Source organism: Dermacentor andersoni, chromosome 4 (assembly GCF_023375885.2).
Source record: "Dermacentor andersoni chromosome 4, qqDerAnde1_hic_scaffold, whole genome shotgun sequence".
Taxonomy (NCBI): Eukaryota; Metazoa; Arthropoda; class Arachnida; order Ixodida; family Ixodidae; genus Dermacentor; species Dermacentor andersoni.
Window position 1 is genome coordinate 53,798,880 of NC_092817.1, and position 26,545 is coordinate 53,825,424.

General features: G+C 43.3%; 2 protein-coding genes across 5 annotated transcripts in view; one reads left to right on the plus strand and one right to left on the minus strand.

Moving 5' to 3' along the window:
• The window catches only part of LOC126537173 (uncharacterized), a 36,992-nt gene extending 14,762 nt beyond the window's left edge, over nucleotides 1–22,230 (plus strand). The window contains exons 9-14 of the mRNA XM_055073774.2: nucleotides 3,498–3,566; nucleotides 11,342–11,476; nucleotides 15,580–15,769; nucleotides 17,090–17,151; nucleotides 17,230–17,355; nucleotides 20,815–22,230. Coding sequence (XP_054929749.1) covers nucleotides 3,498–3,566; nucleotides 11,342–11,476; nucleotides 15,580–15,769; nucleotides 17,090–17,151; nucleotides 17,230–17,355; nucleotides 20,815–21,000 — 768 coding nt within the window. The 3' untranslated portion in view covers nucleotides 21,001–22,230. The remainder of the gene's footprint in view (nucleotides 1–3,497; nucleotides 3,567–11,341; nucleotides 11,477–15,579; nucleotides 15,770–17,089; nucleotides 17,152–17,229; nucleotides 17,356–20,814) is intronic.
• Nucleotides 22,182–26,181, minus strand: LOC126537182 (L-aminoadipate-semialdehyde dehydrogenase-phosphopantetheinyl transferase). Of its 4 annotated transcripts, none has more exons than XM_055073776.2 (6): nucleotides 25,793–25,881; nucleotides 24,873–24,961; nucleotides 24,739–24,798; nucleotides 24,535–24,656; nucleotides 24,260–24,466; nucleotides 22,182–22,399 (listed from the first exon to the last, which is right to left on the minus strand). In XM_055073776.2, the coding sequence occupies exons 2-6, from the start codon at nucleotides 24,883–24,885 to the stop codon at nucleotides 22,256–22,258; spliced, it is 546 nt and encodes a 181-aa protein (XP_054929751.1). In that variant the 5' UTR covers nucleotides 24,886–24,961; nucleotides 25,793–25,881; the 3' UTR covers nucleotides 22,182–22,255. The 4 variants fall into 4 exon arrangements, with proteins under 4 accessions (XP_054929751.1, XP_054929752.1, XP_050040326.1 ...); XM_055073777.2 differs by lacking the exon at nucleotides 25,793–25,881 and adding an exon at nucleotides 25,134–25,782; XM_055073775.1 differs by adding an exon at nucleotides 23,205–23,314 and having other exon boundaries at nucleotides 22,316–22,399; nucleotides 24,739–24,961; nucleotides 25,793–26,181.
• Nucleotides 26,182–26,545: the final 364 nt, after the last annotated feature.

A 26,545-nucleotide genomic window follows, 5' to 3' on the forward strand; every position in this document is an offset into this window, starting at 1 on the left:
AAGATTTCACGGAAATTAAGAAAGAACAGCGTTCTTCAGGTCGCAATATCTCCGGAATGGCGCAACCGAGCACCGCTGTCTTGGTCTTCAAATCTGCTGCTTCAGCTATCTCCTCCATACAGAAACAAGCACACAGAAGAATGATTGAAGGTTGTGCCGGAGGTTGCGATTCGCCGCGCCCGCCATATGGGTCCAGCACGGTTTGCCATTGGTCCGGCGATCGCGCCGTCTGCTCGGCTCTTTGCACCTCACGAATCTGGCCGTCTCCACTTGCCGTAATCTCGACGTGTCAAAACGGGCACTTAACAGACATCGCAGTAGTGTGGCCAAACCCTACGTTTGTGAACGTCTCAGACCCGCAGCTAAGCATACTGAGCATCAGCAATGCAGACATCGCATGGGACCAAGAATCACTTGCGGAATTCTCTGACACGTGGCTAAGCCTTTCAGCACTCGGTGTTTTGAAATTCGTGACCAAGCACATTGTGCATGCAATCCTCGGACCCGTGGCTAAGCATTTCGCGTACAGGAGTCTACGATTCGGTGATCAAGCACATCACGCGCGGACATCTCAGACCCTTGCCTAAGAATTCTGTGCATTGGTGCCTCCGACTGCACAACTAAGTACATCAAGCGTTGACTCCTCATGCTCGCATCTAGGCATTTCGCGCATCGGCACCTCGGACTGCGCGGCTAAGCACATTGAGTGCCAACTCCTCGAGCCCGTGGCCAGTAATTTTGTGTGTTGGCACCTCGGACTGCACGACTAAGCACATCAAGTGTTGACTTCTCGAGCCCGCGACTAGGCATTTTGCGCATCGGCACCTCAGACTGCATGATTAAGCACGTCGATCGTTGACTCCTTGTATCTGCGGCTAGGCATATAAGGTGTTGGCACCTTGGACCCGCAACCAAGCACATTACGCATTCACTCTATTAGATATTGTTACGAGATATTGTGACAACATGATGTCATACCACCCCTTCATAAAGAGAACCTCATCATGAGCTCAGTTCACTAGGCCCTTTTGGCTGGCACAGACATCTGGCTGCAGAAGTGATCTAGGCATCATACAAAAGTACAAGCTGGAAAGCACCTAGCAGCTGCATATCTATCACTGGCTCTCTGATCCTGATTTCCACAGCCACTGTCAAGGGAAGATGACTTAAGGGGAAGCTTTAGCTCGGGTGCTCCTATCTAAATACATGTAAAAGGAGAATTCGTTTTTCTCTGGAACCACTGCACCAGAGTTGACGAGGTTTGTTGAATTTAAAAGAAAAACTTAAAATTTAGTGACTGTTGGTTTCGAATTTTTGAGTTAGGTCGTCAATTTTTTATTAAAAATTGGCAAAAATTGAACACTTTCAAAATATGAAACTATCAAGTTTACAACTTTGTAACTCAGCAACGAAAAATTATAATACAATTCTGTGAATTGCATCTAATAGTACATCTAAAGCGGACAAAATTGATATGTTACAGATGAATATAAAAAAATTTAGTAATAGGGAAATACAACTTTCGCAGAACCCTTGTAACCAACGTAACGAATTCACGTAAGATGTAAATGACATATCGAATTTGTCTGCTTTGAATGATCTAATAGATGCCGTTTACAGAACCACGATATCAGTTCTTGATGCAGAGCTATGAATTTGTAAACTTCGTGCTTCTATTTTTTTCAAATGGTCATATATTTGAAAATTTTTTAAAGAAAATTCAAGCCCTAAATTGAAATTCCGCTTCCAACAGTCACTAGAATTTAACTTTCTCTTTCAAATGCAACAAATTTCATTAAAATCAGTCCAGGGGTTATCTCATAAAAACAATTTTGCGTTTTACATGTATTTGAATAGGCCGCATAACAGTTGGACCCTAGCTAGAGCTTCCTCTTAAAAGGCTTCTAAGACTCGGAGCCTTCATTCACTAACATGGTCAATTTCACCAAAAGAAAAAAATGCCTCGCTGTTGGAAGGCTGCTGAGACTCGGAACCTTCATTCACTAACATGGTCGATTCTACCAAAAGAAAAATATTGCTCGCTGATTGTACTGGAGACTGCTACCAACGAGGCAGCCTGCAGGTACAACACTGGAGCTATATTCATGCCCACACAGAGTTCTGCACCTTACTTGGTATGAAACCCAGGCACCACACTCTTTGTAGAGCAGCAGCAAAAGATGCCATACAAAAAAAGAAGGGGGGGGGGGTGGGGGGGAACAAAGGCACACCAGACCAGAGGCCACATGTACAACAAGCCCCACATCACAAAACACCCCAAAGAATGCAAATTTGGGGCCTTTTAGAGAAGTGAAGAGAAAATGAAAGTTTGAGAGCTGTTTTCTCAAAACTGTCTTTTTTTTTTTCTTTTCTGCTTAGTTTCTGGAGCTGATTTCTTTGTTACCGTTTAGCATATTTTAACTCCGTTCTTTTTGTCCCTCTCCTTGGGCTAGTGTAGGCCGTGACAGTGTCGCTTTCTTGACTTTTTATAAATTTATGATGTGGCTGTTCATCTACCTCGAACGTATGCTTGATGTGAAGGTAACATAAAAAATGACGCTCCAAAAAATTTGTGTTGTGAAAAAAGAAAAGCAGGACTGTCACGACCTTCAGCACACATTTAGCTATGCAGTCAATACTCAACGAGCCTTCTATTGCATTCTCTAAGCTTGCCAGGCCCTCCAGAAAGCTTGAGGGAGAAAAATTCTGCTCAATAAAATTCAACAGAATTTTCTCAAAGTATCGCTCTGAAACTTCTATGGGAGCATCAGGGAGACATTCTAAACATTTGTGCCAATTTTCATCAAGATCCATGAAGAAATAAGGAAGTTAATTTTCAAAGCCACGTCCCCCCCTTAAGCTTGCATGTGCACATAAAGTTAATAATGTTCCATAGTAATTTTGCACAGCTCAGCCGAAACTGACAGTGTCACATAGTCAAGGCTGTGTGCACAATATTTGCACTTTACTGTGGCCCACAGCACAAATCATGCTGCTCAATGAGGGAACGTGAAACTCACTCATGGTCTCGACCATCACGAGCTTTCAAGTGAATTTTTGTTTTAATGGAGCACACCGCTGAGCAATAGCTTGTGAACGAATTTTCTACTGTGCTAGTGCTCTAAAACACAACAAAATTAATTTTACTGTTGCAATCTCTTCTTTAGGACTGCCTGATTGTTCGGGCATTCTCGTGGCATTGTCTGTGTCCGAAAAGTCGGTCAGCAACTGTATGTGTGTTCATAGTTGGCCGCCAGTTGTTGCCCTATTCTGCATAGCAGTCAGAGCGCGGTTTTGTTCTTCAGTGAGTATCCAACAGCCCACCTCTTTTGAGACCTACACCCCATAAAAGAAATTGTGGGGATCACATGAGTAAATATGGTATTTCTGAGGTCATGTCCTTTAACATTAGAACACTTTCTGCACATTTCTTGAAAGGTGTGGCAGGACCCCCTTTTCTACCAATCTTATTCGCGCTCTCCAATTGTATTATGCAGGACCTTTCAGGAGCAGCTGTAGCAAGGCACGACTACCAGGCATCTGCACCTGGACAGCTCTCGCTAAAGGCAAGTGTCAGTTTTATCTGCAGTAGGGCAACACCCCCTTAAAGAACACTTTGCAGCCATCAACAATATTATGCAAGTACCTGTGGTATGTTATAGTTGAATTGGATGCTGCGCCATATAAAACCAGTTAATCATATCTAATCATCTTCATCATCATCATCGTTAAGTACTGAAAAATTCAAAAAAGCATTTATGATGGCTGTGGTGCTCTGCCTTCTAACATATTTTCAGAAGCTTCTACGTGCTTTTTTCCAGGTTCTTCTTCATGGTTTTTTCTTATGCTATCGAGACAATCTGTAACGTCATATGGAATACTACCAGGTTGTTTGGAACATCTTCAACCACAGCAGTTTTTTAGCCACCTTGAAACGTTTTATTGGTGCAATAAATTGCGGTTCTTTCTATTAGTTCCACAAGCTGATCAGTATGCTTTTGACGATAAGGAAACTGTCTGAGCCTGTACAACAACAATTTCTGCTGTCATCTTAGCTAAATTACACTAGTTTTCTGAATTCTGGCCTTGCTCAAGAGCTGCAGTTGTCGCTTACATCTATTCTCTTGATCTAAAGCTTCAAGACTCTCTCTTTGCAAAGAAACTATAGTCATAAGTTGAGTTCATACGAAAATTGCATAGGCTTGGAACAACTGCTAGATTAATAACATAGTCACATGGATTTTTCTTTTTTTTAGGTTGAGTAATGCTGGAAATAGCAGAGAGCAAGTGCAAAGCATGAAGCAAGTACTACAGTCGACTTCTGTTAATTTGACCCTGACAGGACTGACGAAATTGATTTAATTATCCAGTGGGTGTAATTGAACAAGGTGCAGAAAAAGTGCTAAAACACAACGCCAATCATTTGGCAGTATTTGCTCTACTTAACGCGCCCGCGGATATAAATGCGCACCCACTGTTTTTTTAGTCTGAAGTAGAAACCTAATGTAGGAATAACATTAAAGCTCCGAAACAGAGTAGAAATCTAATGCGCACCTGATTTTTTAGCACGAAAAATGGGTAGGGGTCTAATCTGTGCTTTGCAAATTGGCGGCCACTTAAAGCCAGCTGCGCCACGCAATTATTTTAGTCGGCATCGCTGCAATACATTTGTGTTATGCGACAAAGCACACAAACACCGCGGAGGCAGATTTGGTTTCGGGTCCGATTAATTGCGCTGGCAATATTCAGCCCAATTATTACAAAGAAAAAAAAAAAGCACACGTTAGAATCGGGTAAATACTGTTACGCATATAATCTAACATTGTGAGCTATGGCTATTGTGTGAAAATCCTCCTTGGACAGGCCGAAAATAAGCATTTTCCATTGGAGGTTCTTTTAATGTGTCCTCAACGCATTCACTGTCCCCTAAGCTTTGCCGAGGTGAACACCGCCACTAGAGGGGTTGCTGTTGGGATCACCATAAGAGTCGGACACATGCGTGTTAATTGGTCAAGTTCTAATTATCCAGCAAAGGTCAATTTTAGGATCAAAGTAACAAAAGTTTGGGCCTATGGAAATACACGGACGCCGACCGGGACCTTCAATCGGGATCATATTAACTGGAGTCAAATGAACGGAAATCTGCTGTATTCTATTTTCTCCTATATTACTCTTGCCAGATTCAATAAATTTATTCCATCAGGTGCAGGGTTGTCCATAAATTTCACCTTCCCATGTTGCTTCACAGCCATATGCTCGGTTTCTTTGAATTCTTACCTGAATGCAGATTTCTTGACTACAGCGCCTTTCCTTCAAAACTGATACTACACTAGAGTGAATGCAACGCATTTCATTGAATATAGTATTCCTGCAAAAAGATTTAAAAATAACTGAGACACAAAGAGTGAAATGTTTGCTTTCTCCATTTCCCCTCAACATGCTTCCTCCCTGCTGAGGTGGTTCCTATAGAAGTACCCTACCTATTGCTCCTTTTTTACTTTTCTTCTTTCCCTGGTGCACTTATAGTAACCCTTCAAGGTTGTCCTCCAAATAATCTTCCACGGTTGTCTTCGAGGCTGTTTGTCCCTCTATGACATAGGCATCGGAGAGCAAAAAAGAAGCATTGACAGAAAGGGTGGGATGAGTAAACAACTGCCGCTTTCCATTTTGCTGGACGATTGGAGATGTGTGCACGCATGTGTGAGCTTTCGCTAGGGAAATTCATGGTCATGAAGAATTGCCTAATGGCTTACTAGTGACTTTGACATTCCATCAGTGAACTGGGATGGCGATTTTCCTGAAGCACTTTCTAGTTCCGCTGAACCACTTATAGACATTGTTTTTTGACATGGCTTAACACAGGTAATAAAAGCACCTATGTGAATACAAAATGACAGCCAATAAATTTTGAATCTTTTTCTTGTAAGCAGCAGTATACTTGACCGCGACCCGAACATTGATATATTCAAAGGAATCTCGGACCATAAACTGTTGTGCTTAAATCTGGAAGTGAAAGTCCGATCGAGGTTGACAAAAAAAAAAAAGGAATGTATTGTTCCTGTGTTCTCACGTGCTAGTGACGTCGATATATTAGATGCTTTAGATACTTCATTTTCTTTCTTTAGCTCATTGTGTGAACCGGATGCATATTCTGTTGAATATATGTGGCGTTCTTTTTAAGAATCTTGTATTAACTTGTGTAAAAACTTTGTTCCACACAAACTTAAATTACAGCATACACATAATCCAAGGATGACTAAGGAGACTGCATGCCATTGGTGCAAACTAAACAAAGTAAGGACACAGCTCAAATTGTGTCCGTGTTCCGGCGGTTCAGATAAAATATTGGAATTATGGGAACAATTAAAGGGTACCATAAGAAAGGCCAATGGTTCTTATAAAAGCATTCACCTAAAAAATTTCCTTATGTCATCACCCGATAAGTTATAGCGACATATTTTGCCAAAAAAGAAATCCACCCCTACTCTTTCCATCGATGGTATCCCTGTGATAGATAACACAGTAATTCCCGAAGCACTTAATACTTATTTTGTTTCTGTATTTTCTGTCGATGATGGCCGTACACCAGAATTCAGAAGTTTGATAACGTAGGAGCTATTAATGAATTATGTATCCTTGAAGAAAGCATACTTATGCCGTTCTTAAAATAGGTGTCAAGAAATCACCAGGTATAGATGGTATACCTAATGTATTTTTAACACATTATGTAGAATGGTGCTCAAAATATTTGTTTTGCAATTTAAGAAATCGCTGTTTAATGGGGAGTTTCCGAGCGACTAGAAATGCATGAAAATCGCCCCAATGCCTAAAGCCAGCGCACCTTCAGATGTGTCATCATATAGACTGATGTCTTTATTATGCACATGTGCAAAGCTCTTGGAGCACATAATTTTTAAACATATATCTGCTTTTCTTGAAAATGAAAGCCTAATATGTTGCTTCTAGCTTGGTTTTCACCATGGTTACTCAATAGCTGAGCTCATCGAGACTATCCATGATATAGCAGCTGCCCTAGACAGACATAACCAGATTGACATTATATTTCTAGATTTTGAAAAGGCCATGTTTCTCATCGAAAACTATCATTGAAGCTAAAACCAATGCTGAAAAACATCACCTTACTAGCTTGGATAGAATCTTACCTATCACATACATAGATGGTAAGTTGTGTGTCCATTGGCGGTGTAAATTCACGTGCCATTTGAGTACTTTCATATCATAAGAAGCCAAAAAAATCGGGCCCCTCGGTTAACCCCCTTTCTTGTTTAGGTATTTCAGTACTTTCAGGCATTCCACAAGGAGCCATCATTAGTCCTCTCTTTTTCCTCGTGTACATTAATGACATTATTCAGAACATACTTGTCAAGATACGGCTCTTTGCCGATGATTGCATTACATATCAGGAAATTACTTCACCTAATGACTAGGTTTTACTAAACATACCTCTGGATCGAATACATACATGGGGTTCAGGGCACCTAATGACCAGGTTTTACTAAACGCACCTCTGGATCGAGTACATATAGGGATTCAGAGTGGCAGATCACCATTAACAAAAAGAAAAACCGTCGCAATGACTATTACTCGCAAAAAGTATCCCATAAATTTCTCGTAGAGCTTTGATAATCAACCTTTAACAGTACTAACCAAGTATAAGTATTTGGGAGTCATCATTTCTAACAATCTTACATGAACGACCACATTGACTATATCCAAAAGAAGGCGATGAAAAAACTAGGATACTTCAGGAGGTGTTTGGGTCAGTCTACACAAGAAATTAAGCTTCTAGAATACAAAACCTTTATTCAGCCACTACTAGAATACTCCGCAGCTGTATGGAATCCATACACAAAAAGAAGCGTTTCAATATTGAAAAAAATACAGAGGAAATCGGTTTAGATTTGTTTATAACAAATACAGTTGGCAAGCATCACCTACAGCTCTCTTAGAAAATGCTAAACTTGAAAAACTAGAAGTTAGGCGACACCATGAGAGAATGAAACTTTTTTATCTCCTTTACCACAGACAATTAGGCATAATGAAGGATACATATTAAAGCGACGTAAACCGATGGCCCACTCACTCCTATCACACTGAAAAGGTAACTGAGCTTTCATGTAACACCAACTTATTCCGATATTCCTTTTTCCCAAGAAATATAACCAATTGGAATTCACTTCCAGCAGCTATAGTTGAATGCCCGACAACATCATTTTATTTACATGCTTTCAATTCGATAACATATAACTCTCATGTGCTACATAAACCTTGATGTTAATTTTTGCATCTCATTATATATATATATATATATATATATATATATATATATATATATATATATATATATATATATATATATATATATATATATGTGTAGTTAGTTGAAGAAACGAAGGAGCACACTTACAAAAATCGCATTTTTAATGGTTTAACGTTTCGGCCGTGGCACGGCCTTCGTGATTCTGACGAAGGCCGTGCGACGGCCGAAACGTTAAACCATTAAAAATGCAATTTTCGTAAGTGTGCTCCTTCGTTTTTTCAGCTACCTATGCACCAGACCTACAGAACTTTTCCTTGTATTATATATATATATGTTTTGTAACTTTGCCGTACAGTCTTCTGATTTGTACGTATGAAAACAATAATTGTAACCCACTCCTGCCTATAGTCTGAACCTAGACCGGCAGTACTGAAATAAGTTTGTCTTGCTTCACGGGTCTGTAATATTTGACTTGCATGCTCATGGCACCATTGCCTACAGTGTGTGAATGTTTCCTTACCTTGTTAAAGAAGTGTTGTAGCGCCCTCTTAAAGGGCCTCTCACCAGGTGTGAACATTTTGAGCTGACAAGCGCAGTGCTTACAATGCGCGCTCACAATCATGTATGCTAAGAATTAAATTGCTACATGCTGCAGAAAGAGCTGAAATTTCAGACTAAATGCTGTTTGCACTTCTCCTCGCGGGCTAGATAGATAGCAAGTGCACCTACGTACATGTGTATGCTGTGACATCGCTCATAGTGACACATGACACCTTGAGAGTTAGTAAAGGCAACATCTGTCATTTGTGTAATCTGTTGCTTTAATGGACAAATTAAAGTTTAGAGAAATAATAAAACACACAACCCGAATGTCTGCATATTCTTGTTTTACTTCACAAAACAGCGAGAGGTGTACTTTCATTTTGTCTGCTTGTTCCCATGTCATCGTGCATGCTGAGAGCGAAACTTTCATTTTCTACCGTGTTTCGGCACACGGTCATGCTCTGTGATCTGCTTGCTTCTGCCTCAGTGTTTGTGTAGCACTGACTTATGCCGCTGTCAGGCATTCTCGTGCACAGCACGCAAAATCGTGCACTGCGCAAAGTGAGACAAATGCAATAGCTCGCATGCACAACCATCAGTGAAAGTGCGCTGCACAGCAATAAAGCAAGAGAGGAAAAAGAAAAGAAAAAAGGCAGGGCCCATGATGTATCGTTCACACGATCCTCCAGCTCTGCTATGGGAGAACGTAGGGAAGGAATTTCACTTGTGGAGGCTAGACGGGGCAAGTGGAGAGAGTGTCCTTGTTGGCGGTGACGCTCGCCTCTTCAAATCATGAGTTCGCGGTACTGAAATATTTCCATCAGGGCTATTAATGAACCAATTTGAAAAATTCTTGCAGTAGCATACTCCCGAGAGGCAAGTCACAACTTCCAGCTTATAACCAAATTTGCTATGTGGCCTGGTGAGGGGCCCTTTAAAACTGCTTCTAATTGCTTTCAAGCCGTGCTACATTTTATTGGAGAGCAGCAGTGGAAGCAGCGATGGTGAAAATATAGCTTTGCCTTGGGATTTACATTGGGATTGCATCTGCTTTTGCCTTGGGATAAAATCGTGCTTGACTGATTTTATAAAAGTGTGAATTTCCACTGTACATGTGGTTACACACATAGAACTTTTCCTTTTTTCCCTCTGCTTTTCTCGCGGCGTTGAGTGTGGTGTGGCAAAACAGAGGCATGATAAGTACTGAAAATGTGGTATTCTCGGATGTTGCAAGTCAGTGCGTGCAAAGTGCAAAGCATGTATATTGAGGCATGGATGATGTAGGCAATGGGATTAAACATAAGTGCAGCATACAAAGATTTGATAGCTTTTCTTTCTGGAATCTTTGCTTGTTATGTAGGCTGATGTGTTGGGAAGTGTGCAAGTACAGCGTAAGAGATACAGTTAAACCTCAGTATAACGAAGTTGGTAGAATTGGAAATTTGCTGCATTATATTGAAATTTCATTGTGCTGAAATTCGACTTTTTATGCAAATGATTACAGTTGCCGATTAATTTTTCCTACACGGAAGGGGCCAAAAATTTTTAATAATCGGGCAGTTGGAAAAGGCGAACTAGAATGGAAAAAAAAATTCATTTTGTTGTATTTGAGATTCAACGGTATCTTTACATTGGTAGTACGAGGCGAGACCAGCCATTTTTCTGCATCCACTCCGCCCCCTCGGCTGACAGTGTCGCCAGCAGTAGGACAGTGCTATCATGAAAAGATTGCAGCAGGAACTGAATGCTTCGTCTGCCTGTCGCTTCAACGTGTCTCGGAAACCTGACATTGCGCAACCTCCAGTACTGAACATGCGGGGAGACAATGCATGTGGCGCCACGCCTCTTTGCGCAAGCTGTAAAGTACCTCTAAAACAGGACACGCAAGCTGTGTATGCATGGGCTGTGTATGCCCTCAGCCACCCTAGAAAAGAAAAGACCTGCCAGCCTGCCCCCTCCCCCACTTCCTCCCCTTTCCCTTGTGCACACTTGTTTGCGTTGCTGCGAGCTAGCTCCCCTCCTGCCCTTTCCTCTTGCTCATACAGGGAGATGGTGCTCATCAAGCACCATCCTTCTCAGCTCCCTCTCCCACCTTTTCGCTTGCACTAAAACATACATCACGGGGGCTTGATAGGATCTTTATATGAAACACGACGCTGCTCCGCTTCGGTGGTCACTTTTGATCATGTGCACGCTGTTTGAGAGGTGCATCTGCAAGCATCCACTTTTAATTTGACCATCTGTCTCTGCAGAAGTTTCCATTTATTGTCTCGGTATTCCTTTGCCACTGCAAGTGAAATTTTATTATATTGATATTGTGTATAAACACACTTTGTTATATCAAGAATTTCGTTATATCAGAGCATGTTATATTGAGGTTTAACCGTATATCACTTAGGTTGTTACTCTACTTGATAGCAGTACCTGGTTATTGTGAGAAACTGCATTGTGATTTCGCTAGTTCTTTTGTTTTCTCATCTGAATTGACTTCTTATGTTGCAATGCTTAATTTTCTAGGTTCATGACCTCGTTGCCCTCCTTTCTGAAGAGGGTGCCGATTGGTACCGAGGTCGCTGCGGCAATGAGGAAGGCCTGGTACCCAAGAGCTGCCTGGACGTACTGGTTCCTCCAAGGAGAAGTCCCATGGAAAATGTAGGTTGCATTGCTGGTGTGGCCAGTGCGACCCTAACAGGAGCTGGTCGGCTATTCATAACGATGGACAGTGTACTACTTTTCATGACTTTGCGATATCAAGTTTGAAGCGAGAATGTGAAGTATGAAAAGGAAGTACTTTTTAAACAATCTAAAAATTTTCCAATAAATGAATGAACTAGTGTATCCAGAGTCGCACTGCTTCCAAACTTCCTAGATAATCTTCCTTTTACCCTGCCATAGAGAAAGAGCCTCCGCACAGGCTGTTGCAGTGAGAGAAGTGCAATGGTGAGTTGCTGCTTGTGCAGCACCACCATTTGCGCAGCTACGCACGCCGTGAGAAAGACCAGTGTAGCTCGACGGCGTATTTAACAAAGGATTGGAATGAATGGAAATTAAAGTGGATGAAAAAACAACTTGCCGCAGGTGGGAACCGAACCCACAACCTTCGTGGGTTTGGTTCCCACCTGCGGCAAGTTGTTCTTTCATCCACTTTAATTTCCATTAATTTATCATTTCTTTATTTCATTTATTAAGCACAAGTAATTTCCCCGATGTTGTCCTTGGTGTCAGTGTTTGTTGGCTTCTTATGATATGACTAATCAAAATCGGGCCCCTCGGTTGACCCCCTTTCTTCTCATTTATTTTCAGTTTTTGTAACTCCTTTTCTGTCTGATTTTGAAATATTGACACTGTAAACCACGTAGAAGTGCTCTAAAAAATTTGTTTTATCAGCCAAGGTGGTGAAAAATTTCGTGGAAGTCAAGAAAGAACAGCATTTTTCAAGCCACAATATCTCCGGAACGATGCAACCGAGCGCTGCCATGTTGGTGTCATCGGAAAGCGCATTTCTCCGTCTTCACATTTGCCACTTCAGCTACCTCCTCCATACAGAAACAAGCACACAAAAAGCAAATGATTGAAGGTCATGCCGGAGTCTGCGATTGGCCGCGCCCACCTCGTGATTCCAGCGCGGTTTGCCATTGGTCCGGTGCTCGCGTCATCTGCTCGGCTCTTTGCACCTCGCGAGTCTGGAAGTCTCCACTCGCCATAATCTTGACATGCCAAAACGGGTGCTATGCGTACATTGCAGTAGTGTGGCTGATCCCTATGTTTGTGGGTGGACATCTCAGACCTGCGGCTAAGCATACCAAGCATCGGCGACGCAGAGATCGTGAGCACGATTTACACGCAGAATACTCGGACACGTGGCTGAGCCTTTCAGAAATCGCTGTTTCAGAATTCGTGACTAAGCACATCGCACACGCAATCCTCAGACCCGCAGCTAAGCATTTCCCACATAGGAGTCTGACTTGGCGATCAAGCACATCGCGTGCGGACATCTGGGACCCTTGCCTAAGCATTTTGTGCATCGGCACCTCCGACTGCGCGTCTGATTACATAGAGCGTTGACTCCTCGAGCTCGCGTCTAGGCATTTTGCGCGTCGTCACCTCAGACTGCGCGGCTAAGCACATCAAGTGTCGACTCCTCGAGCCCGCGGGTAGTAATTTCATGCGTCAGCACCTCGGACTGCGCGACTAAACACATCGAATGTCAGCTCCTTGAGCCCATGACTAGGCATTTCGCACATTGGCACCTCGGATTGCATGGCTAAGTACTTCGTGCTTCAGCACCTCGGACTGCGCGACTAAGCACATCAAGTGTCGACTCCTCGAGCCCACGTCTAGGCATTTCGCGCGTCGGCACCTCGGACTGCGCAGCTAGGTACTTTGCGCGTCAGCACTTCAACCTGTGCGAATAAGCACATTGAGCATCGGCCGTCAATGAGCCAGAAAATCGTCTCGTGTGCACGATATCAAAGGGCAGAGACCCAAAGGACCACCTGTAAGCAAAGATAGCAAAAACTACAATCCTGGTGCATTTTGAGAGATGTGAACTTCTCCAAAAGCTTTGGGAGACGTTTTCTCAAAAGTGTGTTTTGGGAATTCTGCATTGTCTGTGGAAAAGGTAGCAAGGGAATGCCTGGACCAATTTTGATCCTGTTTGTTTTTATGTATACCCTGAAGTGTGCTTGAGGGTATGACAGTCTTCAGAATCTTGCTGAGGGCTTAGTTTTCCTTCTGAATGCTAATTTGTGAACGACAAGTTCTGGTACAATTAGTGAAGGTGAACATGATGTTCTGTGTAAAAAAAACAAAACGGTTAAAAAGCTTTTGAACTGTTGTAACCTGTAGTGCTCTTTTGAGTAAAGATTAAAACTACAGGCAGCTCCCTGGCATGTTTCTTGAAAGTGCCAGGTTTTCCACAAGCAGAACATGTGTAACTTTTTATAACTTGAAAACTAGTCAAGGTATCGTAATGAAACTGCACATTTCTTTATTTGAGACACTTTCGAGTGTGGCTGCCAAATTTCGCTGCTCTAGGTCAAAGAAAAAAAAAGTTACATCTGATCCCAACCTCCCCCCTTAAACATCCCCTCAACTGTCTTTTTTTTTTTTTTTTCATTTTGCCGTCTTCTTCTTCGCTAACTTTCCCAAAACACAGATGGTTTTTCTTTGCTTCCTGGCGCACAGTGCGTGCTCATGTATACTTAAGGAGCGTGTACTATGTCCTGCGGACAGTTTCATATGAAATTCACGGCAGGCGAAACAAGGGCTCGAAGCACCACAACAATGTCAGAAACAGCTCTGAGTGGGCGCCAGTATGTTTATTAGGCATCTAGGCACTCATACTGTTACCGGAGACAGCGTGTGTGCAGCTGTATAATTAAGAAACTCGTACTGTGTCCCGTGACTGGCTCTTTTGCAGCAAAGCTCTTTATGGCTAGGTTCTGGCAGATCTCGTCTCCGTGGACATAGATCAACAATTTTTCATACATGTGCCGATCCCGAAGATAGTGCAATGCTGGGCCGACATGCGGCAGAGGCGAAGCAGGCGTTAAACACTTGCCATATGTGGGCCGATTTTAGTACAATGTTGGGCCTACCTGCGGCGGAGGTGAAGCAGGCATTAAGCACTCCCCATACATAGGCCGATCCCGAAGACAGTGTAATGCCGGGCCAACCTGCGGCGGAGGTGCGGTTCGCCATTAAGGGGCCCACACTCACAGCTTCGCTGGTCATCTTTCTTCACAGAGTGGAAGGACACTGAATTTTTCATTCTTAGCATGCTTCACCTCAATAAATTGTGCATGCTTCACCAGCTGTATTGGGGCGAAGCTGACCAATCAAGTTAGAACTATTTGGCAAAGGCCAATTTTGAGATCAAAATAACGGAAGTTTCGGCCCATAGAAATGTATGGACACTGGCTAGGACCTTCGGTCGGGATCGAATTAAACAGTCGCTAAGCAAGACTTGATGAGGAGGGGAAACAGCACTCACTTGGGCGTCCCAATAAAGTCGCGGCATCGGGCACTTGGCTGACATGCCCTCTGTCGTGAGTCCGCTCGCTGATAAGGCAAAATACGTGTGGCGCGCTCTCTGAAGAGGCAATATATCAGACGATATCGCGATTTTTGTGTGTCACATCTATAGAAGAACATATAAACGCAGTTTTCACTGTAGCACTACAGATGACGTGTCGGGCGTGCTGCGGTCATTTCCTCCTCGCCCGACCGCACGTGCTGTCGCAACCTAGCAAGTTCCTCTCCTCAAATATTTCTTTCTCTGTGACTGGAGTCGACTCAACGTAAGTTTACTGTATTTCTGGCGCTCTGCGCGTTCCAAGGGTCATTGAAGTTAACTGGTGCACCGCCAAATACATTCGTGTTTAGAAAAGTTTGCTGCCATTAAATAATGCCTGCACCTTTAGCAATTGTTGAATAAGCGAGTTTTGACTGTACAAGTTATTCTACTGCAAGGAAGCGGCGGTTTCGAACAGCATCGTGTGTATCAATATTCTTTTTACAACATGGACTCCACAATACGCTAAATATGTATTTCACTTCACTTGAAACAGAGAAACTGTTTTGTATTCAACCTGATATTCGAAGGGCGTTTCTGCTTAATATTTGCATTCGATTACGAAATTTCGTTAATAAAACACCCCTAAAAATGGCTTATTTAGTTTTAGTGTTGACCACGCACTTGTTCGCTAAACCTGCTTGGGTGCTTTTTCCCCTCTCTGGTGTTCTTTTCACAGGGTGTTTCAGTGGCATACCGCCGAGCTCTGTACGACTTCGAGGCAGAGTCCAGTCAGGAGCTGAACATTCGGCAAGGGGATGTCGTGCGCCTCCTCGGTGTCTTGGACGGCGACTGGGCCCTTGGAGAAGCCCATGGAAGGAGGGGCCGTTTTCCTCTTGCATTCCTGGAGCCCGAAGCCCAGCCATCAGGCAAGTAGTGTTTCCCACTGATACAGGCTGACACTGTTTATGTGAAATGTCAGTGAACAAACATCTTATGCAAGACACCTCTCTCCGGAATTGTTCCAGATCTTCTGCATTCTCTTGTGCCAATGCTCATCCAACAATTTGGAGCTGGGATTGTCTGGGGTACCGAGTCACATTTGCCTATAGACTAGAATCTGCAGCGCTTGTAGGTGGCAGCCATCTTTTGCATGGGCCGCTAGAACTGGCTGAAGAAAATGGCCGTGATAGCACTCGGCATTTTCTAATCACATGCTTGCCGCCAGAGTTCACTCATCACAACTTTGCTGTCAGCTGCCCTATCGCAAACCCACAGCCTCTGTGTAGGCCGGGTCGACAGATGGTGGTGGTGGTGGAGATTAAGTGCACTTGCTTTGAACAAGAGTACAATATTTTTGTCTGTAAGAGGATTTGAAAATTTACAGCCTGGTGTGCATGTCCATGCCTAATGGCTGGCATCTATAGGTCATTGTGCTTCACGAAATGTCATCACTAACAAATCTCAAAGCGTAAAATAAACGGGGTGTTTTCTAATGTTGCAGGAGAGAGAAAATGTGTTGTAATCAGTGTAATGCAAAATTGTAGGTTCCCCGCTGCAGAATAATATTTGCATACCTGCCAACTCTTCCAAATTTTGCGTAATGTTTATGAATTTGGGCTTTCCTACGGTTTTGCAAATATTGTGTGAAGTTGTATGAAATATTTGTGCCGAAGGTTCATCATTAAATAATAATCATTAATAAAGTGTGTATGTATTCCATGAAAGGCGTGGGCTCAGGAATAACTTCTTAAAATGTGTGCTACGTGCCTCACTACCCATGGTGTTCTATCCGCGGGATTTTTACCAAATTAAACACTCACAGGTTGGCAGGCATGTGAGTGGCTTGCATGTCAGCATTGTCTATGCATAATTTTCTTACCTTGTTCAAAAAGTATTGGGGTGCTTCTTTAAAGCATCCTTTGCTTCGTTGAGATCTGAAGCTGTATGCGTAGACCCGCAGTGGTAGCTTAGTAGTTAACGGTTTCATGTTGCTGAGTGCGAGATTGCAGGTTCAATCTCAGCCATGGTGACTGCATTTCAGTCAAGGCGAAATGCAAAAAATGCTTATGTACTTAGATTTAGGTGCACATTAAGGAACCCCAGGTGGTCAAAATTAGTCCGGAATTGTCCTCTGTGGTGTAGCCTCATAATCACATTGTGGTTTGAGCATGTTAACCACCCAGACTTCAATTTGACTGTGTACATAAGTGGGAACTGTGTGTATGACGTTCCTTTATTTTTTCTAGGGTGCCCAGCAATTGCACTGTACAGCTTTAATGCAGAACAAGATGGCGATTTGGGATTCTCGGTACGTATTGCTTTCACATTGCTTTCACTTGTGTTTGTCGTCCAAAGAAGCTGCCAAGTGACACAATCTGGTTTGCAGGAAGGAGACACGGTGGTCGTGCTTTCTCGAATCAACAAGGACTGGCTGTATGGAGAAAACGGAGACAAAAGAGGGCAGTTCCCGGCTTCCTTTGTGCAACCAATATCAAAGAGCCCCTCCACAAAGGTACTTTACCATTCCTCATGGAGCAGCCTGAATGCTTTTCAGACTGGAACTTCATGTTTTTTCGTGGTGTGTTCCTTGTTTAGTACCAAAACATTGCAGTGACTACTTTTTCTACCTTTGCTTTACTGAGCTATGCACATGCGTGCATATAAAGTGTTCCAGGGACAGCTTGAAGAGGCATGGAGTAGTTTGTGTACCATATCTACATGATTCTAATATGCACTTTTTTCCTCTGAAAATAGCTCTCATTCGTGTGTGCATTAGTCTGGCGCAAAAGTAAGAATGGTTTCAGAAAATGTAAAAAAACCGGCTGCAAAATATCTAGTAGCATCGCCATGGATGTTAACTCTCCCTAAACATTTAGACGGGACAGCCCAATCAACATCAAGCAAGTAAATTTTTTCGCCCTCATATATGTGCCTGTGCTGTCGCCGCTGCCACTCCTGGCTCGTCTCTCTCATCATTTGATTTAGTCGCAATGGCTTCAAAGGAGTTGCACTATGAGGCATCCCTTAAGCAAGAAGTCATTTGACTTGTCGAGAAGAAGGAAGGAAACCAAGCGACATCGCGTGTTTTAGGTGTCCCGGAGACTTGTGGGCGATTGGCGGAAACAAAGCAATGCCATCTTTTCATGCATGGCTTCCTGCAAGAGATTTACCAGTCCGAAGCAGCAACATTTTCTGGAACTTGAAGACTACCTCACAGATTTCATCAAGGAGCAATGACTTATCCAACTGCCAGTCACTTCACAAATGATGAAAGTTAAGGAGTTTCTGCTTGCGATCAACTTGAACATCTCTTGTTCTCGTTTTAAAGCTAGCAGGAGCTGGATCGCCAACTTCATGAAGCATAAGGAATTTTCACTGCACCAAAAAAACAAGCATTTTTCAGAAACTACCGGAGGTGTATGAAGAAAAGCTGGTTGCCTTCCAGATGCTTGTAACTAAGTTCTGACATTTCCACGGCTACCCAATCGGCATGATCGGAAATGCAGAGCAGATGCCAGTGTTTTTTTTTACATGCTGTCAAACTACATGGCGGAAGCACAAAGCACGAAGCAAGTGTAAGTACTTTCTTCTGGGAAGAAAAAGACCAGAGTGACAGCACTGCTGTGCTGCTTGGTCGATTGGCACAAGCTGAAGCCCTACCTAATCTTCAAATAGGAAACATTGCCAGCAGGTGTCACATTTCCAAAAGATGTGTTAGTGCGGATGCATCTGAAAGGGTGGATAGATGTTGATCTGATGATCAACTGGATAGACGTGTGGGGGAAGAGGCCCGTTGCAGACCTGGGTGTGCGTGCCGTGCTAGTTCTTGATTCATTCAGGTGTCACGTCAATGACCGTGTTCCAATGAACCAGAATATATGGCTAGTGCGCCAACCGACATGCCTCGTGCCTTATCACGTGTGGCGCGCTGTGTGGCTTGTAGCAGCGACGTTGTCATCGTCGCTAACTATTGAATGCTTCTAGTAAACAGTAGCTCTACTCATGGCCGGTCTGGAGCGTGTGTCTGGTCAAACACCCAACCATGCCTCCCCCCTCCTCCACTGCAATGTGTGACACATTTCACCCATAGTGTAATCTTCAATTGTTAGCGACTGTAGTGGTGATGCTACAGGTGACACAGAATGTGTCAGAGAGGCATGATCAGACCATGCAAAAAAGTTTCTAGTACACTCTAACCATGTTAAGGAGAAGCTTGTGGCCTGCCACAGCAACCTCGCAATCATCTGTTAGACGTGTGTTAGACGTGTGGTAATAAACCTGCCAAGGACAGGGTACATGTGGCATACAATGATTGGCTGCTTGGAGGTGAACACGCATTGACGCTGACTGGGGGAATGAAAGGCCAGTGCTGGCAGACCTCATGAAGTGGATTTAAGGAATGTGGAAGGCACTCCTGTGAGCAATGGTGTCACATTCATTCAAGAAGTTGAGCATTTCTAATGCCCTGAATGGAAGCAAGTGGTCAGCTGAGTGACAAGGAATATTCGCCGGAATCCGACACAGACTTGTAATGCTAGTTGTGTCAATGGTGGGACGGTTGTGTGCATCAAATAAAACTTGTCGTGTCAGGTACGTGGTGTCAAACTTAATTTTTTTTATATCTGCAAGGTAGAATTTGGATCAAATTACATTTTCTTAATTTCTGCACGTAACTTACCTGTGCCTTACAATCATGTACATGTTAGAATCGTGAAAATACAGTATATGGGTTGTTGTCAAGTTAGTTTCATATGGAGAATTTTCAGTGAAAGCCTGAGCATTAAAGGAAAATTTTTGCATGAGGGTAAGAAATTTTTCAGAGTTGTGAAACTGTACTAATGAAAGGGGCACTAAAAATAGTGGTCAATTTCCTGCTCATACATAGCAGCTTCAGGTAAGCTGAAAAAAATTCATCATAATTTAGTGTCAGTGCTAAAGTAATTTACCTGAGGAAAACGCAAAGTAAATATATTATGAACTTGTACTGCAACCTGCATACATGTCGCAAGCACTCCAAGCAAGTAATGCACATAGCAGCACTAGAGTACTCTCCTGGCAGATGGCCATATGAAACCATTCATGCATATGGAGCGCTATCAACCAAGAGATGCCTGTGCACATCATTGTGGTTCATTTTTGTCAGAGTGTTAATAACTAAATAAAATGTGCAGGAACTGTCGACGATGATTGTCAACATAAGCGAATAGCCCCAGCGAACAAGCAACAGTCCCCTCCCCCGTCCATCCCCTCCCTCTTGCCCATTCTTTCAGCTCTGTTGCACTAGAGGTCTCACATGACAGCCTTGCCCTTCTCCACAACTCAGTTGCATGCGAGCGCACGCCCTTTCCCTCAGCACCTTTGTATCGAAAGTCCAACCATCACTCGCCATGATTGTTTGGTGGCTGTGGTGTTGGGCTGCTACGCACGGGGTCGCAGGGTTGAACCCCGGCCACGGCGGCCACATTTTACCAGCCGCATTTCGATGGGAGTGAAATGCGAAAACACCCGTGTACTTAGATATAGGTGCATGTTAAAGAACCCCAGGTGGTCCAAATTTCCGGCGTCCCCCACTATGGCATGCTTCATAATCAGATCGTGGTTTTAGCATGTAAAACCCCATAATTTTTTTTTTTTAAAGTCCGACCATCGACCGCCGCCAACCACAAAAACGGCGAAAGAGCCAGATAAAGCTAGTCACTTTAGAAATGTTGTTGCCAAGTTCCTTGTTTTACAAAACATACACCATCCATACCCAAGCAGCGTGCACTAGCAAGTCACTAGTGTACAAGAAATGCCATCTCCCGACTGCATGTCACCATCAACAACAAAATCCCTCCAAGAGTGGAACTTTTTCAACTTACTGCAGTTGCTCAGTGTGCTCATCAGGTTATTCAGTATTCTACCTATTTCTTATTGCTTCTGCCTGATGACTGTGTTATGAAGCAGCATGTCCTGTGTTTTCTGTAAACAGGGTGTGGACATCTACCGAGCTGCATTTGCATTTGAAGCCCAGCACGCGGATGAACTCACCTTGCGCCCCGGAGACAAAGTCCAGGTGACCTGCAAGGTCAACAACGACTGGTGGCAAGGGCGGCTGCTGGGATCAACTTCTAGTGAGGGAATCTTTCCCGCCGCCTTTGTGGAAAGCCTGTCTTAAATGGTGTCGGATACCAAGTTCTCTCCAGGAGAAGAAAGAAACGCCTATAAGGCGGCTAAATTGCCTCGCCTGTGGGTCACAAGACTGGGACACTCTGATGTTTCTTCCGAAAATGTTATGCACATTGGAAACTCGTCCCTCCTGTGACTTCAACAGAGCCTTTGTACAAGTATCATCATTGCAGGGCTGTGCGAGGGTACTCGTACTGGAAAATTTGTGCGCGCGTGAACTACAGACCGTAGCAATGTAGGTCGAACAGATCACACCTTTGGGTGGTTGGCATCTGTGTGTATGCATCAGTTGGTAGGCGTTGCCACGAATGTGTGCGTCCATCATGGCGTACCGCACGTGTAGTTACGTTACCATAGTGGCCGTGCTTGCCATGCCTAGGTTGTGTAAATACGTGCTATCATGTGTTTATGAAACTGTTAGGGTACTGTGTACAACATATGCAAGTTGCCAAGGAAATAACTGTTGTGTTCAAAGGACTGCAAGGTCACACCTTTCACGTAAAATAGGATGGCATGTTCATCGCTGGCCATCTGTATCAATGTACTTGATGCTTTCTGCGGGTACTCTTCCTCTCTGTGGGGGTTGCTTATTTTTTTATTTTTCGCCGCAAATGCCCATAGAGAGAGATGTGCTAGCCTAGTCACTGGGACACCTTAAAGAACAAGAGAGAACTAATGATGCTGTAGCGTTATCTTTTGGCTTCTGCCTCCCATGGCCAGAGGTTGTTATTCTTTACAAGTGATTTGCTTGTCCATTGAATATGGTAGAGCATTTGCTTGTTTTGCATGCGATCATGTTTTGTGTGCCAGGCATATAGTTTGTATAGCGTCACGCTTGAATGCGCTGCAGAAAAAGAAATGAAACATTCAAGCAGTGTCATCATATTGAGATCTGCTCGTGTATTTCCAATGTGAAGAGCGCACAGAAAATCTACTGGAAATCCTTGCTGATCAAAGAAATATTTGGGTGCACTGCTGTGCAGCTTTCAGTGTGTGACGACATTCCGAGTGATGATATTGTGTTTCTGTCAGAGAATGTTTGCACTTTTCTAAGTACCTGGTGAACAAAACGTGCAAACTGGACAGAAAGGTGTTTACACATCTTTTTTTACTAAATGACGCCTACTCGACTAGCACTGCGGCTGTCTGACGCGTCAAGGTGACTGTAAATTTCTGAAAATGCTTTTATTTACATGAAGAATAAACTGTGCGCAGGATATTTAATAGTGTAATATTCTTTTGGTTCAGCTTGGAAATTCTGACTTTTCTACGAACTGGGTCCAGTCAAAGTCATTTGAAGAACCCAAAGGATGACTTCCACTGGTAAGTTCATCGAAGGTCAGCACGGTGAAGTGCTTGCAATCTGGTGAAGTGGTCTCGTTTCCAAACTGCAAGCACGATCGTGTCATTATTATCACTGCAACACAAAGGCCTCTGTCAACAAACCTACCACCACCAGCCGTGCCCTATGCCAGCAAACTTCATAACCTCACCAGTCCATCTTATTCTGCTGTCCCAAATTGCTGCTCCTATCTATAAACATCAATTCCGTTACTTCAAAGTTAGGTTTACATGGCAGACCATAGATTGTGCGATGACTAGGGTGTGAGCATTCACATGACAAAAGGATGTCGGACAGTACAGGTGAGTGGGTCTTGCTCTCAAACCAAACTCAAAGTTCCCGAGATATTTTTCTTGCGATCCAAAATTGGGGGCTTTAAGTTACAGCAACATTATGAATTTCTCCGCTAGGACGAGACAAGCACAGTAGGAATAGGTATTGCTTGATCACATGGTCCACAGATGACATACAACTATTGGTCCAGTCTGTGAACACAAATGTGCCACCAGTTACTTTGTTTTATGCATGGCCTGCCCAACTGGACTTCTTTCTCTTATTCTGAATTAGAATATCAACAACTCTTGCTTCATAATGTTCCCATCTTTCTTTTTTCATTCACGGCTCCTTGCACAGTTCATGGCTTCCTTCCAGGATGTTTGGTCAGCTTTTAGCAATCAGCCACATAGGTGTGTACTGTTAAAATACAGTATTAAAGCAAACTGAATGTTAAGCCAGACAGTTGGGGGACCATTGTATAATTTCCCATATATACAGTACACTCCTGCCAAGCAAAAGTTTTGGTAAGTTCTTGAGTTTTCTACACCTTGAAAAGAGTTGAGAGTGCACTGTACCCAACATTTTGCTATCCAAGGTAAGCTGCTGTTCATGAGTTCAGAGTGCCTACCAAGTGCATCCTTGGCCTGTTCTTGTAGCCTTTTCTTGCTGCCGGGGCTGGGCACAGCTAGTGCATGTAGATAAATATAATCTTTCACTATGTACTTCTGCAGTAGTATAAGCACAAACTATTATGTTTTTCCCAGGCTGCTGAGCATTAGATTAGCCTTCTGTATATTATGTAATTTTGTCCTCAATTCTTTTCTTTAAGTCAATCTCCAAAGCTGGCTGACAGAATAATTCTCTCATGTACTGGTTAGCCTACAGATTGACATTTTACTTTGTTCTTGTTATAATTAGTGCACTACAGTCTGCACAAAAGACAGCAGCCATCTTTATGCACTCATGCAAAAGTAAATTGCATGACATGCAAGCACCACATCATTGTGCCTTGCTAGAAAGCATGCAAGAAGGTGAGTGTTAAGCTGAGAAAATGCAGTACATGCAGAATTCTATATATGGCAATAAGCTGATCTATATCATGCATATACTCTGGATTTTTCTATGGAATAACTACTGCATATATTGCAACTTGTAGCGTTATGTCATATGTATTTGCATCTTTGTGCTTCCAGCATGCAATGTACAATTTTGTGGTCATGAGCGCGAGCAGTGGCCACTAGTCTGAGAACCGCGTCACTCTGCTCATTCGGTGGTAAATACGTTCAGATCTGTAATGGCTTCAATCTCAGAAATATGTCCATTTAGTAGGCTGCGGAAGTGCTGATTGGCTGGGCAGGTGCCCACAGCCAATCAAAATTTCAGCAGCAGACAACATGAACATGTTCATTAGGCGGACACTCACGGAATACCTCCCCCCAATGTACATTTCAATGTGTGACTCATTACTTTTCAGTCAGTAATGCGAGCAGTGAGACAGCTCCCTAGCCTTCGTAGCTGCCAGCTATGTATGAACAGGAGGACAGTTCATTTTTATTTATGGTTTCACTATATCACTTGCAATTCCCGAGATACCAAGACAAAATACAGTGGGGTGCAGGGCAGAACTTACGTTGAGGGCTGTACAGACGCAGTGGTCATGATCAAGCATTGTCTCTTGAAATATCCAGTCGTTAAGCAGCTGGTTGTCAAAATACAGCTTCGTGTCACTTGTCATTATGCCCTGCTTGAGGTCTTTTGTTGGGCAATTGAAATTCAACCGCTGCAGATCAATAGTCAGTCCAGCGCCTGTAGCCTTGACAAAGCTCTCCTTCAAGCACTGTAAAAAAAAGCTCAAGGACATTCTGCCAAGTGTGTTTCGTAGTTGGAAAAAAAAAATGTACTTGCCCAAAGTCGACAAAAACGTCTAAGCAAGTCACTCTCGGTGCCTGGCTGCTCAATGAAGCTCCATTCTTTTGGAGTGAACTGCCTCTCCATGACTGCGAAGAACTCGTGTATCGTTTTGCCGCCTGCACTGAAAAGTGTTTGGTCATCAAATGCTTTCATCAATGGAAGCAAAATGTTTATGCAAACACATTCAGTGCTGTTCACCGGAATACTCTGTTTTCATGACGTCAACGCCGACATTGGGGTAGTCGTCGGCTGCCAACACTGCAAAATCCCCTTGATGTGAGACATTGAAGTCAAAAGAGTGAACTGTAAGTTCCGGATGTTTTAAGACGGGCCTGTTATGCTCATTTCGACCGAAGTGGATGTCGTGGTAGGGCACGCCACGAAGTTCACTGATGCATTTTCTGAGCAGAAGTCTGCCGATCTATTAGATACAAAAAGAAAACATAGCAACCATAACTTTTTAAAATGGGTAATGTCTGTTTCTCTTAAGCACCCTGCTCATAGCCACTCTTATACGTGACCATGTGCCACAGACATTTGAGAAAACAATCATGCAAACGTGAGCAGAGAGAAAAAAGGTGCAGTTGGCTTACCAGCAGTGCAAAGCATTGGTGCACCTTAGTGTGGGCAGCAATGATAACCTACCAAGCTGGCTGTCATATTTGTTAATACAATTGGCATTCTTGGGGGGAATGTCTATGTGTCTGTCTGTATCTAGCCTCTTTAACATACCCAGTGACCCAAGTTGTCTACTATAGCTTAGGCCACTAGGTATAATTTTCTGCTGGCTACTGTCTGGCCTAGTAGACAACTTGGGTCATTGGGTATGTGCCCAAATAGACGAATTCGGCGCTACCTATGTGACACCGGTATGTGCCCATTCTTGGCCAGTCCCCCAGAGATGGTGTGCCAACGTGACACAAGGGATGTGTAGCCATGATACAGGTATACTACTGAGCTTTAACTAGGGTGCAGCGATCACAAGACATACTGTGTCGTGGTATTATTTGGCATTGTGGTTGGCAGTGAAATTGCCACTTCGTGTGTGTGCGGTGGCAATCGATACATTGCTACGCTAATCGCGTTAACGTCAACATTTACCGTTAGATGGGTTCTGCCAGCATCTTTATTAGAAACATTTGAGGAGCAATGAAGAACAAAAAGGGAGAGGTGTGCATCAACAAATATATTCGTAAAGACAGTCAACACGTCAGTTTAGCAGCCAAACAACACGTCACGATGCTTCACTAACCATTGATGCTTTGGCATCCTTAGTGAACACAAACTTTTGGATGCGCTCTTTTTCTTCGGGTTGAACACACCGCAAGGCGTACAGCCACTGTTCTCGAGTCGGTTGCCATGCACGAACGTTAAACGCCCACCTTACGGAGTTCCGAGGCATACTGCAGTGGCTGCGGGCTAATACCACTGCCGATGATTGGCTTCTACCCTTCAGTTAAGCAGCTCCCCAACAGTACGTTGCCCAACTCGAGAACAACAGTATTGCAGGCAAAGGCTGCACTACGGCTCGTAAGCGAGGCACAAATTATTACGAAATTAAGATTTTAAATCATTCTATTTTCACAGCTGCACCACAGGTTTCACGTACTGAGAAACTGGGCGCGTCCATTTTTAATTTTCTACGTTGGTGATGATGGTCGTTAGCCATAGAGTTTTATATTTATTTAGAAACTCTATGTTGTTAGCTGATTTAAAAATCAAGTAATGTTTCTACTTAACATACTTTAAAGTGACAAAAATACTATTATTGTGACAGTGCATATTAGTCATAGCATATAACGTGTTACAATTGTTTTCTGCTTCTGGTTTCGGTATGAGCTTTTGCACGCGAACAACATTTGCCGCATTTGCTTAGAAGGAAGTGTACAGAAATGAACAGCATTTGCGCGCTCGATCATATACACGCACATAGCTTGTAGCGACTCGACCCGCGGGGCCATCGCGTGGCCCATGACTAAGGAGGTTATAAAAAGAAATTCTGGAG